At 35.2% G+C, this 20,355-nt stretch overlaps 1 protein-coding gene across 1 annotated transcript in view; it reads left to right on the plus strand.

Moving 5' to 3' along the window:
- Positions 1-20,355, plus strand: part of LOC138336465 (tyrosine-protein phosphatase non-receptor type 22-like) — a 32,721-nt gene extending 12,366 nt beyond the window's left edge. Inside the window, 9 exon segments of the mRNA XM_069285970.1 lie at positions 102-206; positions 768-789; positions 1,231-2,505; positions 3,845-3,870; positions 4,517-4,616; positions 5,623-5,660; positions 12,617-12,635; positions 14,111-14,143; positions 16,785-20,355. Of these exon segments, the coding sequence (XP_069142071.1) occupies positions 102-206; positions 768-789; positions 1,231-2,505; positions 3,845-3,870; positions 4,517-4,616; positions 5,623-5,660; positions 12,617-12,635; positions 14,111-14,143; positions 16,785-16,861 (1,695 nt within the window). The 3' untranslated portion in view covers positions 16,862-20,355.

Here is a 20,355-nt window from a genome sequence, read left to right on the forward strand (position 1 = left end):
GATTTATAAGGTCAAATTATTGGTTTAACACTTTATTTTAAGGAAAAATGGATTGATATAAAGATGTGAAGTTTACCTGTTTATTTTTCATCTGTTATTAGGATCAGTATGAGATGGCACACCTGGCGGTGAGGGACCTGTTCCAGAAACACCTGGAAATCATGGAAGAAAATGTCTATATGAACTTTGGGGACCATATGGAGGAGGTTAGTCTAGATTATAACTATTAAAGGCCCACTAACTTTCTAAAACGGTTATTAACATTTAAGAATGTAAAACAATTGATCGTTTTGTAGAGTCACAAAGGTTATAAGCTTACTGTTAATACTAAACTCATCATCGCCTTCTGAACAATTAAATTAAAATAAATTAAAAAGTGGGCCGTCTTATATTTCCTACCCTTATGCTGATCACAGCTTGGTATAGTTGACTTTCACTGTCACTGGATCAGATGGCAGAACATGCACATTCACTGTTAACATAGATTAAAAAGAGGATTTTGCATTTGTTTGGCATTATAACCTTATCTTAGGCCATCAATAGACATTTTCTTATGTTATTTTTGTTTTCTAAAATAATTCGGAAAGATACTGGGCAGTTTACAGGCATCATATTATCAGAATTGAAAATCTAATTAACCATGATCACATACTTCGTAGTATCTCAGTAATAATATTTATGATTCCAATATTACTTTAAATACTTGAAAGAGAATACTTTCCAAATAACAAAGTAGTGATAATTGTGTTTTCATTTTTCCCTTTTAGCAAGCTGCTTTGGATGATCTGGGTAAGTTTTCAATTCTTAAGATATGCTACTCAATGAACTGTACCTTGGTGAAAATCTCCCTCTGTGAACTGACCTTGGTGGAGATCTCCCCCTTGAACTGACCTTGGTGGATATCTCCCCCCATGAACTGACCTTGGTGGAGATCTCCCCCTGTGAACTGACCTTGGTGGATATCCCCCCTGTGAACTGACCTTGGTGGAGATCTCCCCCAGTGAACTGACCATGGTGGAGATCTCCCCCTGTGAACTGACCTTGGTCGTTAAGCTCTTGTTGTTTGTTTTTCAGAGGTTGTGAACTCAACTCTTTAGCATAGTCCCATCCATAACAGAATTTGTCATTTTGTTTGTTCAAAGAATTTTAGATCACCATCTATCATTATTAATATCTTTTTCCCCCGGTCCTCACTCATCTATATCATATGGTATTATTTATACATAACAGACACAGCTACAGATACCATGGCTAGCTATAGCTCCACGGCCAAAGATGAGGAGGACGTCTACAGCTTTGCGTCGGCGAAAAAGACTCTACAGGAGTGTTGTGTAGATATTGTAAACATTTATGGCAATGAAGATGAGATTTCTAACGATAATGACTTTGGTATGGAGAAAAAACCTCCGAAGAAGCCTGATCTTCCTAAAGATAAGCCAAAATTAGAATTAAAGGATTCTCAGAAAGTACGCGAGGACACAAAAGTACGGGAGGACACAAAAGTACTCGAGGACACAAAGCCGGCTATAAAGCATAAATATGAGAATGTTATGGGTCCAACATCCTATGAGAATATGGATTTAGTAGAAGAACAACAAGGAATTTCCTCTGACAAAAAATTTTCACCAAAGATAACGAAAAAGCCTACACCACCACCATCTACTATCAAACAACAGAACAGTCCCTCTTTGTTTTCAGGACCTCAGGGTCCTGTGTTTAAAAAACCGGAGAGTCCCGTTTCCGTGCATGGGAAGAAAGATAGTCCCAAGCTAGACATGAAAGGTATGGACAGTACAGGAAAAAAGAAAGATAGCCCTGTAATAGAAAGGAAAGATATGGGTGGTACAGGAAAAAAGAAAGATAGCCCTGAGATCGAAACGAAAGTGATGAACAATGCAGTTGAAGCGAAGGACACCAGCGATGATTCTTGTTACTCAATGGCTTCTCCAGCTTCCGCTGGTCCAACATTTGTTCCTTCTAAAGTGGCCGCACAATCTGGTCCCACATGGTCAGCACCTAAACTAGCTACCACAGAGCCACCAAAAGGAGAAAGTTTAGTGCCAACACCTGCTCAAAATGTCAAAACTGTGTCTTCAGCTGATCCGCAAAGCAAAAAACATGTAACAAAAATTCAGGTAGGAAGTGGAAAAATCACTTCAGTTTCATCCAATAAAGCAATCCCTGAATCTAAAACAGTTCCTGAAGCTAATAATATTATGTACTCTTTAGCATCTGGGTCCAACGATCAGAAGTCAAGTGGGCCCGTGTTTGCACCCAGTTCTGAAGGGGATATGTACTCTGTTGTTCAGAAAGACACAAAAACATCAATGTTAAGGTCAAGTCAACGTCATTCCAAACAAACTCCTGCTCCTCAGCAGAGTGTGTATTCACAGGTGAAACTTACACCAGAAGCTGAATTCAAAGGTCATATCCTAGGAGGTGATGGATCTTACTCGGAAGTGGTGATTGGTCAACCAGCTAAAGTAGAAGACAGTGCATATTCCTGTAAGTACCAGTATTTATATATACTAAATACCATATTCGGTCCAATAAGTGCCCATGATGTCCTTACATTGTATAAGTGTCCCTCCCTTTTTGAGGCCTCATTTCAATTGCACGTGCATATAAGGACCAAAACTATCAAAACTGTAAAGGTTTGCTATAATTTCCTATTTTTAAGCAACTATTCTTTTTTTCAAGTTTTTTAAACGCCCTGGGTACTTATTGGGTTGAATACAGTAGGTACAGAAAATAAGTTACCATTATCTTTTATAAACACTTTAGTTTTCCTGGAATTGAAAAGCCCAATGTGTTTCAGAGGCACTAAATTAGAAGTTGATTACAATGAATTATAACGCATCAGAGCACGGATATCATTGACCTATATATGATGAAATTACAAAACCAAATTAACACAAGATTCTGTGAAAATCTATATGACCAATGAATGTCCAATTTTGTAGTTTTGTCGAGTGGCACAGTGATAGTTAACTACAGTGTGGTAACTAGGACAACTCCAATAAACATAAAACATGTGATATTGAAATTAAAATTAAAATTATTTTATTTTGATTGTTAAGGAAGTGCATCCTTGATACTCCAGGGGTTACTATCACTGATGTTATATCCACCCTTGAACTATCTCAAAAGTGGTGATATGTACATCAAAGGAATTGTATTACAATACACTGTGGTTGATTGTGTTGCTTAGAAGTAATTATAATTATATAATCTTCAAAGGAAGTCTCTGAAGGTCTTTGATTGGCATTTTTAGTTCAGACGTGGATATGATGTTAGTGATGAGTAACCCCTGGAGTATTGAGGATGCAGGTGGTGATGAAAAGCCTAGTATTAAAGATGCTCTACCGCTGACAGAGCATAAATGATATTCATTATTTGAACAATTTTTGGTGTTCAGTCGTGTGTATTTATGTCTAATTAACACAAAATATATTATATATATATATTTATTTTGCCTTTGGTGCATGCGCAATCAGTACTTCATTCCATATAGGATATAGCATCTTCGCTAGCCAAGGCTTCTGATTACGTTACACTCCACGTAATCAGAAGCCTTGGCTAGCGAAGATGAGGATATAGTGCGTTGGAATTTTTTCGGGATGCAATTAATTATTGTTCATATTTTTAACTTTACGCTGAATTAAAAGCTCAAACTTTTCAATGGTGGTAATTGCGTAAAGTAAGTAACTTTTGCAACTTAAGAAAAATACTAAATCATCTGCTCCTGTTTTCGATAGTGAAATAATACCATTTGTCAGCGGTGGAGCATCTTTAAGCTATGTAACTTTAAGACAAATTTATTTCTTGTTTGTTTTCATTACAGATGTATCCGTGGAGCCTTCGTCACAAGTAAGCTCACTTTTATTATGATCAATATTTATACAACAAAATTGTTCCATTTTCATGGTTATAATATACAATAGTTGCATTCTACAAACCATTATAACAATATTATAGAGTGTTGAAATCTGTATTAGCTTTATAGGACTCAGCAATAAAATTGGAGTATGGATCATTGGCCAGAAAATTTTGTCCTATTTTCAAAAATAAAGTGTCATAAAAATGTTCTCTTCTATGCACTGTTCATAACCCTTTCACATTTGTTATTCTCAAATTTTATCAGTTTGATTTAGCTGTCGAAACTTGCCTGAAGTGATCCCAACATGGTGTGACCAAGTGTTGTTATTTTTCATGTTGATCTGAAATCTGAAGATTATTGGCGGTCACAGCTTCCATCTTTAAAACACATTTTGAACTTCTTCGCAAGTTCTAGTGGTGCTATTTAGCAAAATCTTGCTAGAAATGATCCTACCATGGTCCTGAACAAGTATTATTATTTCAAGGTTTATTTCCAAATCCAAGATGGCCTCAATGACACAATTTCAAATTTATTTCCTATACAACTGTTGTCAAGGGTGTCAGTTGATGATTAAGGCCCTCTTTTATCGGACATCAATGCGTAAATGTATTTTCATGTGTTCCTTTGCTTTTAAAGGATGTTACCCCAGAGATCCCAACGAGAGGCTACCTTGAACCTTCCAGAGAGCCTTCACAGAGGGGACCAGCAGAAACCCATAATGCAACTCTGAGCAGAGGTAGGTGACTCCGAGGAAGAGTAGTTTACATTAGGTTACTTAGACCGTAATTAAAACACCTTCATCAACTACTTCACAAAATATTTTGTAAACATTTACATTTCATAAACATTTAAACAATTATTATTATTTAAAACATATATGGTATTTAAATGGTGTGTATCTGTTCTTTTATTTGTTTTAGCCAGTGAAAAGGCCAGTAAAGATATACAGGCCCTCTGGGCCTCTTGTTGATCTCTTGTTTCTATTTGTTGTAGCTGGTGAGAGATATACTGGCCCTCTGGACCTTTTGTTTTTTCTGTTGTTTTATTTGTTGTAGCTGGTGAGAGATATGCAGGCCCTTTGATCCTCTTTATTATTCTATTGCTTCTATTTGTTGTAGCTGGTGAGGGATATACTGGCCCTCTGGACCTTTTGTTTTTTCTGTTGTTTTATTTGTTGTAGCTGGTGAGAGATATACAGGCCCTCTGGCCCTCTAGTTTATTCTTTTGTTTCTATTTGTTGTAGCTGGTGAGGGATATACTGGCCCTCTGGACCTCTTGTTTATTCTGTTGTTTTATTTGTTGTAGCTGGTGAGAGATATACTGGCCCTTTGATCCTCTTTATTATTCTATTGTTTCTATTTGTTGTAGCTGGTGAGGGATATACTGGCCCTCTGGACCTTTTGTTTTTTCTGTTGTTTTATTTGTTGTAGCTGGTGAGAGATATACAGGCCCTCTGGCCCTCTAGTTTATTCTTTTGTTTCTATTTGTTGTAGCCGGTAAGAGATATACAGGCCCTCTGGACCTCTTGTTTATTCTGTTGTTTCTATTTAATGTAGCTGGTGAGAGATATACAGGCCCTTTGGACTTCTTGTTTATTCTGTTGTTTTCTCTGTTGTAACCTGTGAGAGAATAACATGTCTTCTGGACCTTTTGTTTATTCTGTTGTAATTATTTGTTGAAACCTGTGAGATAATAACAGGCCCTCTGAACCTCTTTTTTATCTGTTGTTTTATTTGTTGTAGTTGGTGACCAGGGTCAGTTTAAGAAGATTATCACTAAGGTATGTTGACAGTCACATGATACATCAGGTGATAATATGTAAACATACAAAGATAACTAATACATGGAATAGAATTGTTCCGGGTTCACGATCAGATTGGACGGGGAAAAAAATCAAATGAGATTACCAAATATAGGAGTATACATCAATTATAGGTAACATGTGTCCTATTGATCTATGTACACTTTTGTATAATAATGTGAGGGGCTTACACTTTTACATCTTTAGGGCTTATGTTATAACAGGAAATCTTAACATATCAGTAAGATTAAAATAACTTCAAATAGAACGTAAATATGTGACAAAAAAGTCATCTAAACTACGGTAAACCTCCGAATAATTCAAACCGGCAGATAGTTCAAACACGCAATTTGAACTGGTCCCTACTTTTGTTCAAACTAACTGAAGGTTTACCGTATACGTATAAACAGACACAATAGATTGTCAAATTCAAGGCAGCTAATCTTTTACCAAGTCATACATGAAACAAACACAGAGTCGCAATTAAATCTACATCTTTAGGATTTACGCCAAATTGATAAAATCTTTATTTCTACATCTTTATACAGTTCTTGAGGGAGGCGGAGCATTATGACTATTATGATAACATTCAAGACATGATTTTTAAAATCTGTTTTATTTCCTTATTTCACTTCCATTCCTATATAGGATGTCCTTAAATTGTGAAATGCACAAACAATGAATGACTCCTGTAAGGATGGTTTTTATCTCTTGGGTCGGTAGTACGGAATAACGACATCTATTGAGAGAATGAAGGAAGACAATCTTTTGTTTACTTAAAAGTTTTGAGTGTGCAGCTTACTATAGTAATTAAATCACCCAATACACAACTATTTGTCTATATATTTCCACTTCAACTTTTTTCACTTAATATCAAAGACTTGAATGTTCATACATTTATGTCCAATTATTCAGCTATGTACTGAAAATCACCTTGTGAGGGAGTTATCTCCCTTCCAACAATAACATGAACATGATGATTTGGATTCAAGCGTGAACCTACATATATATGTATCAATGGCAGACGTCAAGGTTCCTGGGGATCTTTTGTTCCAACATTAAATATTCATAATTTTCCATTACATTTAATTACTTGTGGCTCTTAATTGGCTAAGTTTTAGAATTGAATTGTGATATAATTAAGTTCGAAGCGTGATCAAAATTTGTTATTACAATCGCTTCATTATTTACTTTAAAATGGTTAATTCATGCATTACATTTCAAAAAACATTTGCTCCTTAAATCCAAGTTTTTAAAGTTATAGACTGCTGAGTTTATACAGGAGGAAATTTAAAGGGGGAACTATCTTTTTTAATTGGCAATGAGTAATACAAGTTGTATATTGTTTTTATACGTAATCAGAGTTTCAATGCATATTGGTATACTGCTTAAGGTCACTAACTAATTATAATGGATCATAAAATCCATTAATAACCCATTTCTTTTTATAAATGTATAAGTCGAAATTTCTTGGTCACGTCAATTAACTTATTAGGCTCAAATGTTTTTTTGGAATAAAATTAAGAAATTTTGAAACAAATATTTCAATGTTGAAAATTTGTTTTGAAAAATATTGGCTCTATTTTTTTTAAAGTAAATTTTATTTTGAACATTGGTTCTGTTTTTATGTAGATCATAAGATTTTATTTTGAACATAATGATTCTGTTTTTATGTAGATAGATTTTATTTTGAATATTGGTTCTGTTTTTAGGTCATCTGACGTCGTCATGTTTCGTCCGTCGTCGTGCGCTGTGCGTTAACTTTTCACATTTTGAACTTCTTCTCAAGTTCTACCAGTGCGATTTAGCTGAAACTTGCATGAAATGATCCTGACATGGTCCCAACAAAGTGTTGTTATTTTTCGGGTCGAAACGAAATCCAAGATGTGCCAGTGTCACAGCCTGCCATCATTGAAAACACATTTGAGACTACTTCTCCAAGTTCCTGATCGGTGTCTGATGTGGGAACGATAACTAGATGAAATGATTCATGTGACATCGATCCCTCGACAAAAGTGTAGTTTATTTCTTCGGGTCGATCTGAAAACAGGCCAAAGAATGGCCGGCCACAGCTCCCCCACCATCTTGAAAACACATTTGACAACTTTCTGCTCAAGTTGCTACCGATGCGATTTGGGCTGATGAACTTGATGAATTGAATCCTGATCCTGACATGGTCCATACAAAGTGTGTGTTATTGTATTTTCCGGCGTCGATCATAATACCATTGATGGGCCCGCACAAAAAGCGCGCCCATTTGCAAACCACATTTATGCACACCTTTTTTCTCAAGTTCTACCGGTGGGATTTGGCTGAAACTTGCATGAAATGATCCTAACATGGTCCCGACAAAGTATTGTTACTTTTCTGGTTGATCCCAAATCAAAGATGACTACCATGACACTATATGTAATTAATTTCCTATATGTTAAGGCCCTTGGGCCTCTTGTTTGAAATAAAATTTGTTTGAGAGAAATTGAAAATGATCCTGACATGATCCTGACAAAGTGACACCATATATAATTAATTTTACTATTGTCAAGGTAGTCAGATGACCGTTAAGGCCCTTTGGGCCTCTCGTTATGTAGATAGATTTTATTTTGAATATTGGTTCTGTTTTTATGTAGATAATGGTTGGTGGCAACGTTCCTCCTAAGTCCTCCTAAGTCGTCAGGTCTGAGAGAATAAAAAAATGTTTGTCGGCCTTGGACATATAGCTGATTAGCTTTTTATGTCTGTCTATATTTAGCCCATCATCATCGGATGGTGGGATAACCTGATATTCAAATTGCCTTTCGTCTGTTTCTTCTTCCGTTCTTCCATCCTTCCATCCATAAACAATTTTTGATACTGCTATTTCTTAGAAAAGCACTAGTGTACTGAAATGTTATGTATATAGGTCCCATAGGACCTAAGATGTGCATATTGCATTTTGGGACGGATTGGTCAACAAGATGGCTGACAAGCCGCCATCTTGTATTTTGATAGTTGAAGTTAGTAAGCACCATATTTCTCAGAAAGTACGAAAGTGATCTTAGAACTGATCCTTCAATAAAATGGCAATCTACATACTTGGACTTTGGTAGTTGCATTGTGAGATTGATCCGTCAACAAGATGTCCGATAGGCAGCCATCTTGGATTTTGATAGTTGAAGTTTGTTATCCTTTGATTGTTTCTAAAAAAAACTGAAGGGATCACTCTCTCAAATTTTGTATGAAGACTCTCCATGGACCCTAGAAGTAATAAAGGAATCTGTGTCATAATTGCATGTAAAATAGATACATGTATGTCCGTCGCAAAGTTTGATCAGAATTGTGAAGTAATTCCGTGTAAATTACCCACGTTATCGAAACGCTTTAATGGAAAAGTAGAGAAGAGAAAAGATTCCAAAATATTTTGTATTTGACTGATACTTTTAAGATCTATTACTGGTGGGCATCAAGATCTGTCCGGGATCTGTTGCTGAATGCTTTTAAAAGCTTTAAATAACTCTTGTTTGTTTTTGTATATTTTATTTAGGATTTCTTGTTTTGTTTCACTCTCAACAGACATAGATAGGTTTTAGTTCACCCGGCCCACAATCTGATTAAATCCAGGTCTTCAATACTCTTACATGTGACCTTTAGTGTAAGCATATTGAAGATCTGTTTTAGCACAGATTGCCTGGCCCAAACGTTTCATGCTTCATGCAGATTGTGTTATCTATCATAGCCATGTGTTATCTGTGTAAATACTTTTGTTTTTAACTCATTCACCTCTGAAGACTTATTTGGAATCTCCTAAAACTGAACCTGGAACAGTTCATTATAAAATTTCAGGGGTGAATGCCATTCACCCCTGAAGACTTATTTGGAATCTCTCAAAACTAAAGCTGGAACAGTTCATAATGTAAAATTTCGGAGTTGAATGAGCTAGTTAACTAAATAAAATTCTTTGATTTGAGTGGTACATTTGAGAAACATCTGTAATTCTTCTCCATAACCAAATACTAATTATATATAATTACTAATACTAATAAAACAAAATGTCTCTCTGCAAGCATGAGATCATTAAGTTTGAAGTTTAATTGTTCAACTGAAATATCGAGAATGAAATGCATATTAATTAGGCTCCATCAATGATCAATGCAGACTCCATGTGCCTTAGAGTTAAAGATGATCACATCCTTTGCCATTAATTTCTCCCATCATTCACTGATTTGTCACCGGTTGCAGCTGTGGAAGATTTCTCTGTCAACCCCTAGGGTAAGACAGATTGCATGCGCTAACCTTCTGAACCTGAAGACAATTACGTGACGTCATGACTTCATGTGGTTTGACCATGGCATGCATTGTCGATGGCGTCATCAATATTGACGCGCAGACGATGGAACAATGTTCACGTCGCGGTGAAAACGGTTCTGTTTAGGCTATTATCTCTTCTTTTTCTTTTGTATGTGGGAGAAAAAGAATCATCCCCTACCTATGAGGGTGTGACAACAAAATCACAACCTTTGGGGGAATTCCTGAACGTCCAACCCTCGGAAAGCTTCGGGTTGGACGTTAATGAATTACCCCTCGAGTTGTGATTTTGTTGTCACACCCTCTAGGTAGGGAAAGATTCTAGCTATTAATCTCATCCTATAGTCATAGTGCTTCATTGGTCTCTGTGTGACATTTACCGTCTACCGTTCTTAAACCTTTATTCAAATGACTTCTTCTGAATACCAGAAAGGCCCAGGATACTCATATTGGGCCTGTAGCAAGCTGGAATGAAGGACTACCATTTTCTGTTCAAATGAATGACCTTGACCTTCATTCAAAGTCATAGGGGTTAAATTAGCTTAGCTCTTGCAATAACTTCTTTTCAATAACAAAGAGCCCTATAGTTATATGCTTGAATGAAGTGCTTTGATACTTTCAAGGTCACATGCAGAGATCATGTAAATGTCGTCCAATGAACAACTGATACTTTCTAGGTCACATTCAGAGATCATGTAAATGTCGTCCAATGAACAACTGATACTTTCTAGGTCAATGCAGAGATCATGTAAATGTCGTCCAATGAACACTGATACTTTCTAGGTCAATGCAGAGATCATGTAAATGTCGTCCAAGAACAACTGATACTTTCTAGGTCACATGCAGAGATATAAAATGTTGTCCAATGAACAACTGAAAAATACTTTCTAGGCCAATGCAGAGATATGTGAATGTCGTCCAATGAACAACTGATACTTTCTAGGTCACATGCAGAGATATGTAAATGTTGTCCAATGAACAACTGAAAAATACTTTCTAGGTCACATGCAGAGATATGTAAATGTCGTCCAATGAACAACTGATACTTTCTAGGTCACATGCAGAGATATGTAAATGTCGTCCAATGAACAACTGATACTTTCTAGGTCACATTCAGAGATATGTGAATGTTGTCCAAGGAACCACTTACACATTGGGCCTATAATCAGCATGCTGGATAATGTGTTTACTTGAATGACCTTGGCCTACTGTCAAGGTCATAGTGGTCAAATATATCAAATTTCTGTTCCTAATGTACTAATTGTTAGTCAAACAGTAGATTAGCATGTTCAGCCCATGTCATTTGATTCTTTTGTACTGATCCAAAATTTTCTTTTCCACTATACACTTTGACCGTATTTGTCAATAGTCAGATGACTGTTAAGGTCCATGGACTTTTTATTTAGCTAATAACACTATCTATTTATCTATATGTTTTTTGTTGTATTTGGAGAAAAATAAAATGGGATACCTAGTAAAATATTTTTATCATTTTGTACCTTTTGTATAAGTGATAAGATGTAAAATACCCGTACATGAACACAAATTAAAGGTGAAGTATTGATGGAAATAGTAACACACACAGGTATTTAGTACAAATGTAAGGCAAAAAAATAAATATGTCTGTTTAGGGTTACCCAACCAACCCTAGGGTTACCCGACCAACCCTAGTTTTTTTACCCCGACCCTAATTTTTTTACCCCTGACCCTAATTTTTTTACCCCTGACCCTAATTTTTTTACCCCGACTCTAATTTTTTATCCCTGACCCTAATTTTTTTCAACTTTTCTATAAAAAAACATTAAAAAGTCGGGATTTACATCTCAGACTCTGGTTCTGGCCATCATTTTAGAGTGAAAGACACAAAAAAAAAAAAAATCCTTCTGACTGGCTGACCCTATTTTTTTGCCAATGTAACCCTAAACAGACATTTTTGGCCTAATTAGGAATCTTGGTTGTATTTACATCCTTTTGGGGTAGGGAGGTCTGATTCCCCTGACGGAGGAAGCATGAGGGGACCAAAAAAGGAAAATTTGATCATATAGCTACATAAACAACTTTAAAATCAATTTTCAGTTTAATATCTATCAAATGTATATTAACTTTGATTAAGCTTTGATCCCCTTGAAAGGACTCTCTGAATTTCATATTTTTTCTAAATTTTTAAGTTCCTTTATGTGTTTGTAATATTTGTTATAAAAAAAATTACAAAATTTTGACAGATGATCTATAGCTTTATATATGATTAGTGAATGAAAAATAAAGGTGGAAGTTTATCGGGTAATAAAGAATAGGGAATACCTAGAGAATTTGTCAATTCGCTTTGTTGATGCCACACTCCACACGTGGGTAACACCACGTGCAATAGAACATGAGATGCTCTAAATGTCTTACCTTTGACCTCAGATGTTTATCAACTGATAGATATTAACAGACAAACTCAGTGCATTTATCTTATTTTCACCAAGTTTTTGAAAAAAGTCTATATAAAATTACCTAAGGTCTTATTTATCTAAATCTTAATATCTTTAACAAATTATCATCTCATTGTCTTATAAGGTGATGAGTAATTGAGTTACCTGTGAAAGCATAATATTCGAATATGTCTTTGGAATCTTGCATGAAAATATAATAATTAATGTTTTCTCTTGCAGATTAAGGGTGGACCTTCAGGTAAGCATATTTTTTTTATTGAGATAGAGGACAACAATGATACAACATACAGTAATACAATTTAATTATAGTAGGTGTAGATGACACATCAGAGATTCCATATATTATATTCCATCTTTGCATACTAGAGAGCTAGCTCCCTTGCGGGTAGGTGTCCATTGTGACGTCATTATTTTGTGAGCACAATTCACGTCATTTTCTCTAAAAAGTATGACGTTATGCCTGCCAACACATGATGTCACAATCAATACCTACCCTCAAGGGCAGATAACTCTGTAATATGTAAAAACAGAATAAAGTGTACATAGTGGAACACTGAAAAGGTCAATAATCTAAGACATTTTATTTCATACCCCAATAACAGCCAGGGCCAATTATATCTATGTCCCAGATATAGGGGATGGAGAAAAGCCGGAGTACCTGATACATGAAGGATTAAAGATTGCAGAGTTGAAGTTATTAGAAGAATTTAGACAATATAACAAATTGTATAAAAGATCATGCTGAACCACAGGCGCCTGATGGATGGGACTAAAAGGGGTCAATTTGGATATTTCCATATCAGTGATCGATTTCCTCTTTGAAACTTTAAAGCATATGATATAGCACTCATATTGCATTGGTAGTATCATTATAGGGTGGAGATTTGAAATTGTATAAATCATTGGACTTGGGGGCCTTGGGACTTCTTCTCTGAATCTATAAGCTTTGGAAAGCATGCGTATTGTATTTGTAGCATCCCCAAATGGTTGGGATGAATGATGCCCCAGGGGCCTGTCTAAGGAGCCACTAACTAGAGTCAGTTTGACATTATTCATTTACATATGACTTCTTGTGTGAAAATAAGTAAAATTAGTATGCAGGATATTCATATTTGGTAATATGACTATGAGAGTGACATTTAAATTTGTAAAATATGCTGGTTGAAACCCCTTGGGTGGAGGAGGGCCATACAGGCAGTATCAAAAATGGTCAATTTGTTTAAAATTATATCATGTTTAACAATGAATTTGTCTCTAAGCTGAGAAATTGATATCACTGAATTATATTTGACTATTAGCAAATGACTGTGCTATGGTGAATTAATATTGTAAGCCTGATCGTTTATATGGTTTATATGATATTTACTTAATTAACCAGGTGTGCGACAGAGGCCCCGTGGGCCTCCTGGTATACATCAGGATGGGAAAATTTAGAGAGTTCTTAATACTAATTATAATATAACAAAAAACCTAAATGTACAGAATCTTTCCATGTATCCCTTCTAAGGACAATGGGTAACACAAGCAAGATATGCACATGCAGTCAGATAAAGTATCCATTATCATATCAGATGCCGACGTACTTCTCCGACATCAGATAAAATGAGTTAAAATAAAAAATGTGTATTTAATTAAACATAAAAATAAACATTTACTACGAAGAAATATTGTGTATGTATTTATAACATCAAAGAAATGATTTTTATATTGTAGAACATCAGTATGCTGACACTAGTCATATCAAAGGTAAGCCATATGTTTCATATCTGTTAAAATCTGATTTGCAGATTGATATAAAATTGTAACATGTGGTAGGATATTCGTAACCATATAAATACCCAGGCTGCTCAAAAACATTTAAAGATATAAGAAATGTGGCAATATAAATGGGGTGAAGTTTACAAAATTATTGAACTTTAGTATATAGGGGTATTTTTTATAAATGTATACTATATATTATTGACAGAACGTCAAACTCCTGTGGTTAAGGATGTATTCTTCTGAGGTTTCAGTCCCGTGGAAGTCTTGTTTCGACAAAGATCAAAGAAGATACAAGATTTTCAAATACAATTTATCAATATCTGTAGCAAGTTGCCAGTTGCAAATTTTGTCAAAAAATTATATTTTATTTTGAGTAGATTTTTTTAAACGGGGATTTTAAGAAATGGCACATTAGGCGGCCATTTTGAAATTGTGTTTTTAGCTCACCTGGCCCAAAGGGCAGGTGAGCTGATGTCATGGCGCGGCGTCCGTCGTCCGTCCGTCCAAAGGAGAAGGTACGTTAAGACTCGAATATGGCCCCAAAATTCATTCTCCAGTAAAGAACAACATATTTTGCCATATAACAGTTGATACATTTGCTAACACATTACATCCCGAAAATATCCCGCATGTGCCAATTATGTTCACTATGACGTCATTAACATGCAGTTTCCCGCCATTTTTCACAAAAATCCTTGAAAAATCATACTTTTTGAGTGGTTTTCTCTAAAAATGAATGTGGCTGCCTTCGTGGAGCAGAAAGAGATTTTCACACGTTGTGTATCGTGTATTTACGCATATCCATGCAAAATATAAAGTTGCTCCAAGGTGGCGGCCAAATCCATTTCAAGCCTTTTCCAACCTAATAATGATGAATTTCTGGCAAAATTTGGCGAGAAGAGGAAAATCATCAATTTGATGACGTCATAGGTCATCGTGTACATGGTTATAAAAAGTTATGTTTTGATGAATGGCAAGTATGAGAGTATTTATTGATGTGAAATTGATGCGGATCAGAGTTAATTTTTTTCGGCCTGAAAAATTAAGGCCAAATAGTCAGGTCCTATCATATCTACTCCTTTGGCCACAAACATCCTTGGGGAAGGGGAACAGAACTTGTATGCCCCGGGGGCAGGAGGGGCGGGGCCAAATAGGGGAAAGGTAAATTCTATAAATGGCTACTTGTCCTAGAGTTCAGCATGGATTGTGACCAAATTTGGCCACAAACATCCTTGGGGGAAAGGGAACAGAACTTGTATAAATTTTGGCTCTGACCCTTCAGGGGCAGGAGGGGCGGGGCCAAATAGGGGAAACGGAGGTAAATCCTTTAAATCGCTACTTGTCCTAGAGTTCTGCATGGATTGTAACCAAATTTGGCCACAAACATCCTTGGGGGAAGGGGAACAGAACTTGTATAAATTTTGGCTCTGACCCCCCGGGGGCAGTAGGGGCGGGGCCCAATAGGGGAAATAGAGGTAAATCCTATAAATCGCTACTTTTCCTAGACCTCTGCATTGGATTATGACCAAATTTGGCCACAAACATCCTTTGGAGAAGGGGAACCGAACTTGTATAAATTTTGGCTCTGACCCTCTGGGGGCAAGAGGGGCGGGGGCCCAATAGGGGAATTTGAGGTAAATCCAATAAATTGCTACTTGTCCTAGATTTCTGCATGGATTGTAACCACATTTGGCCACAAACACAAACATCCTTCGGGGAAGGGGAACAGAACTTGTATAAATTTTGGCTCTGACCCTCTGGGGGCAGGAGGGGCGAGGCTCCCCCACCCCATGGGCCCAATAAAGGAATTTGAAGTTTATCCTATAAATCGCTACTTGTCCTAGAGTTCTGCATTGATTATAACCAAATTTGGCCACAAACATCTTTGGGGGAAGGGGGGATCGAATTTGTATAAATTTTGGCTCTGACCCCCGGGGGCAGGAGGGGTGGGGCCCAATAGGGAAATTTGAGGTAAATCCTATAAATTGCTACTTTTTCTAGAGTTCTGCATGGATTGTAACCAAATTTGACCACAAATATCCTTCGGGGAAGGGGAACAGAACTTGTATAAATTTTGGCTCAGACCCCCTTGGGGCAGGAGGGGTGGGGCCCAATTGGGGAATAAGAGGTTAATATTCAAATTCCTTCAGAAAAGAAACAATGAACCTGTATCCAGAACACTACTTGGCATTACAAACCAGGTGAGCGATACAGGCCCTCTGGGCCTCTTGTTAAAAAAGACTACTAGAAAATAAATTCTACAAACATCCATACATATCAAACACCTCATTAGGAAAATATGGCTTTAATTTGTTGTGTATATGGTCAAAACGGCAAAATTCCCATAAAATCCAATATTTCATTGTTAACAAGGTATCTTTGAGTGACAATAGCTTAAAAACGAGCACACGGATATATGATTTTTCTTCCATTTTCTTTTATGGTATGAAAGAAAATTTTGACTTCTCAGAGGAGTACAATTTCTTAAATATGTGCCAATGACACTAAAGTTCATTCCAAATGCTTAGTTTTTTCTTCATGAAAATAAAATTTTCTATTGATGAAATGTATTAGCTTTATATAATACATGGTGAAAAGTTTAACATTTTGATAATGTTTCTTTCAGGATTCCATGAAAGAATAGGACAGAAGCCTATGGGCAAAAAAGAGGAACCATCACGATGGAAAAAGATATTTAAATGATCCTAATCGAAATTTATATATTTACAAGTCTTTCAAGAAGCCGGAGTTCATATTACACCATATCATAGACATTATAAATGCGTATACTATATATACTTGTTTATACCATATCATCACATGATAAATGTCAATAGTGTAGATGTGTTTATACCATTATAAATGTCAATAATGTATATGTGTTTATACCATTATAAATGTCAATAATGTATATGTGTTTATACCATTATAAATGTCAATATTGTATACATGTTTATACCATATCATGACATGTCATGAATGTCTGAACATTTAACAGTTTAGATAATAATGACATTATACAGTATAACTTGTCTCAACCGTATGTCACTTGAGACAATACATTTTGTCGGTGTAGCCAGGTTTCTGGATTATACAGGTTTTTAATTACTATGAAAAGAAGTAAAATGCCATACAATCATGCTGTAATACACAGGCATCTGGATTAGACAAGGGCTGGTTAAGACAAGTTATACTGTAAATGTATATACCATATTCGCCGTAATTAGTGCCCCTCCTCCTCTGGAAAAGAGTTTAAATTGTATAAACGCCGCCATTCCATGTATATAATAATGATTTACAACATGTGAGTTGTCTCTAACATCAGCATTGTATTCCATATTGCATGAACTTGCAAGTCTTTATATGTGAATCACGACATCATAATGAGTCTCAAAGGATAAAATGCATATATATGCATGTTTAATGTAACGGATTGATGTACCACGAGTACTGAAAGATTAAAAAAAAAAAGGCTGACTTTTTTTGTCCACAACTTACATTTTGCTTCATTGGTAAGTGCAGCCTTTGTTACAATTATTTAAGTGCCATGGGCGATAATTACAGCGAATACCGTACACATAGTTACAGTTGACGAAAGTGTAATACCTTTAGAGGAAGATAACGTACACAGTTTTAATGATCATTGTGATAATATTTAATTCTACATTTGTTTTAGTGCTCTTTTATGCTTTATTTCCTCTTTATATATATAATGGTTACTTAGTTCAGTCTAAAATATGTAAACATAGAAGTGCTGAATGATATTACTTAGTATTATACTGCAACCTCACTTTGTATAACCTTACCAAATGCAATATTGGTTTGTTCAGTGCATGAACTGCCATCCAATAACTTTGACATATTTATCACTGTGACATCACAATTGTTGTGCCAGCAATCATAGAAGATGGTTGTTGAAATGGCTGTTTCGTTTTTAACGATAGTGAATTGTGTTTTCATCATATATGTAAAATCTTTTGTTATCATTACTTTAAGTACGTCATATGAAATTGCTGTTCTTCAGTTTGGCATTCATCCTCCCATATTTGCCACAGACATTAGTTCAGTTCTGAAGAAAATCACATAAATGTGACATGTGTTTTTGAGATACATTCTGATGTTCTTTGTGAAAATTACTCGAATATCTCAGACTGTGGAAAGCAGTATATATGGTCAATATTATATAATAATATATATTCAATATAATGTGATAACCTAATTACAATTATCTGTACTCAATCGCTAAATCATGATCAGGTGGAGGTTGATATATTTTAAGACATTGAGATCAACCATTTTCTATTTGTAGGTACCCTGAATTTATATATCATACACCAGGTTAAATTGATGTGAACTCCATTTTGAGATTATGTGTCATTACACTCTGTCTTCAATAAGTTTGATATTCAATGCCAGCTTTGAGGTCAATATGGTGTTATATAGACCTTGTAAAAACTAAATATATTATCCATGAGTTTTATCAACCTTTGTCAATACTAAAAATTGTCCCTTAAGCTTCTATAGATAGCTATATAGTATATAAAACAAACAATATTTCTCTCACTGTTCATAAAAGAGGGTAAGAGTGGAATATTTATCAATAATAGTCACATTAAGTTAAACATTTATCAGGAATATATCTTGTTAAGCTCATTTTACGACAATACTGTATAACTAGCCAAAAATGGCCTCTTCAATTTGTTGTTCATTAAATATGTAGCGCTTAGAAAGCCTTGGAATGGCACTCCATGTTGTAAAAATTTAAAAGTAAATTTTCATTGTGTTTTTGAATTGTTACTCAGTTAACAAATGTTGAATATTCACTTGTTTTGCTGATATTAATTGTTAAAAAATATTTATTTCGTATACATGTATTTATGTATAATGTATATCTTATAATATAAAAGCATACTTGGAGAATACTTACTTCAAATTGGTGAATTTTTGCTGCGAGTTATTTTCGGGTATTTATGCCTAATGAGTTTTTCACTTCGATTTAATTTAGCGATTTAGACCAAAGTTACAAGAATATGCAAGAATTTTTATTTAACGTCACATATTGAGTAACAAACACTTCTGTAGAGATTTTATCACGTCAAATGTTGGTTATTCTGTGCCATTGTGAAAAACATTTTTGCGGCAATTTTTCATGATTATCAAATCGCTCGCGACAGTACATTTGTTAGTTCGTTTACAGTATTGTGTTTATCGTTGTTTAAGTTGATTTCAGCAGTGAATATGATGGGCTGTTCTGATTGGTCAATACTGTCAAATGATACTTATCGGGAATGAAAGTTAACGAAATATCATAGTTTAATTTTAAAAAATTAAGATATATATATATATGATATTCTCTGTACTACATTTTTATCATTTCTGTCTGCTAGTAATTATTGACCGATCCAAGGCAGTATAGCTATGCATCATGCTTCCAAAGTCATAGCAAATGTTACATTTGTATTAGTACACACAATACAAAATGCAAAGTCACATTTTGTTTCAATTTTCACTTTTTAAATATCTCGAGTTTCACCAGCTGATTTAGCTGAAACTTACCGAAAATGATATTGACATGATCTTTATGATCAAAAGTTATTTCTTGGGTTGATCCGAAATCCAATATGGGTGCTGTCTTGAAAACATATTTAAAAGTTCTATAGCTACTGGTGCTGGAAATTTGTATGGATTTAAAAAGAAAGGACAGGTAGTTATTTTAGACTCTACCTAAAAATTAAATTGCCTTGCGTATCTAAAATCCATAATGTGCGCCAAAGTCACCATATTGAAAAACTTAATATTTCAAAAAAAAAAAAAAAATCTTTTCTTATTCTTTCCTACTCAACTGGTGCCAAAGTTGTCAGATGATTGTTAAGGCCATTAGCCTCTTGTTTCAAATGAATTACCATGACTCTCATTGACTGGGGTCACGATCATTATTTTAAGTAATTACCAAGGTCAAACATGGAAAATCCTGCAATGGATGTATCACTGGTGAGGTATCTAATTTATGTGTGTTATATAAATACATGTATAGATCACAGGAATAACAATATTATGTTTCATAATTTCCCAGTTACATGTACTTAAAAATTTTGAAATCCTTTCTTAAAGCTTTCCTGTACGTTTACTTTATTGACTTTTCCCCCAATTATCATTTTCAAAATATGAAAAATAACAATAAAAGTTTTAGTGCCGAG

Source organism: Argopecten irradians, chromosome 12 (assembly GCF_041381155.1).
Source record: "Argopecten irradians isolate NY chromosome 12, Ai_NY, whole genome shotgun sequence".
Classification (NCBI taxonomy): domain Eukaryota; kingdom Metazoa; phylum Mollusca; class Bivalvia; order Pectinida; family Pectinidae; genus Argopecten; species Argopecten irradians.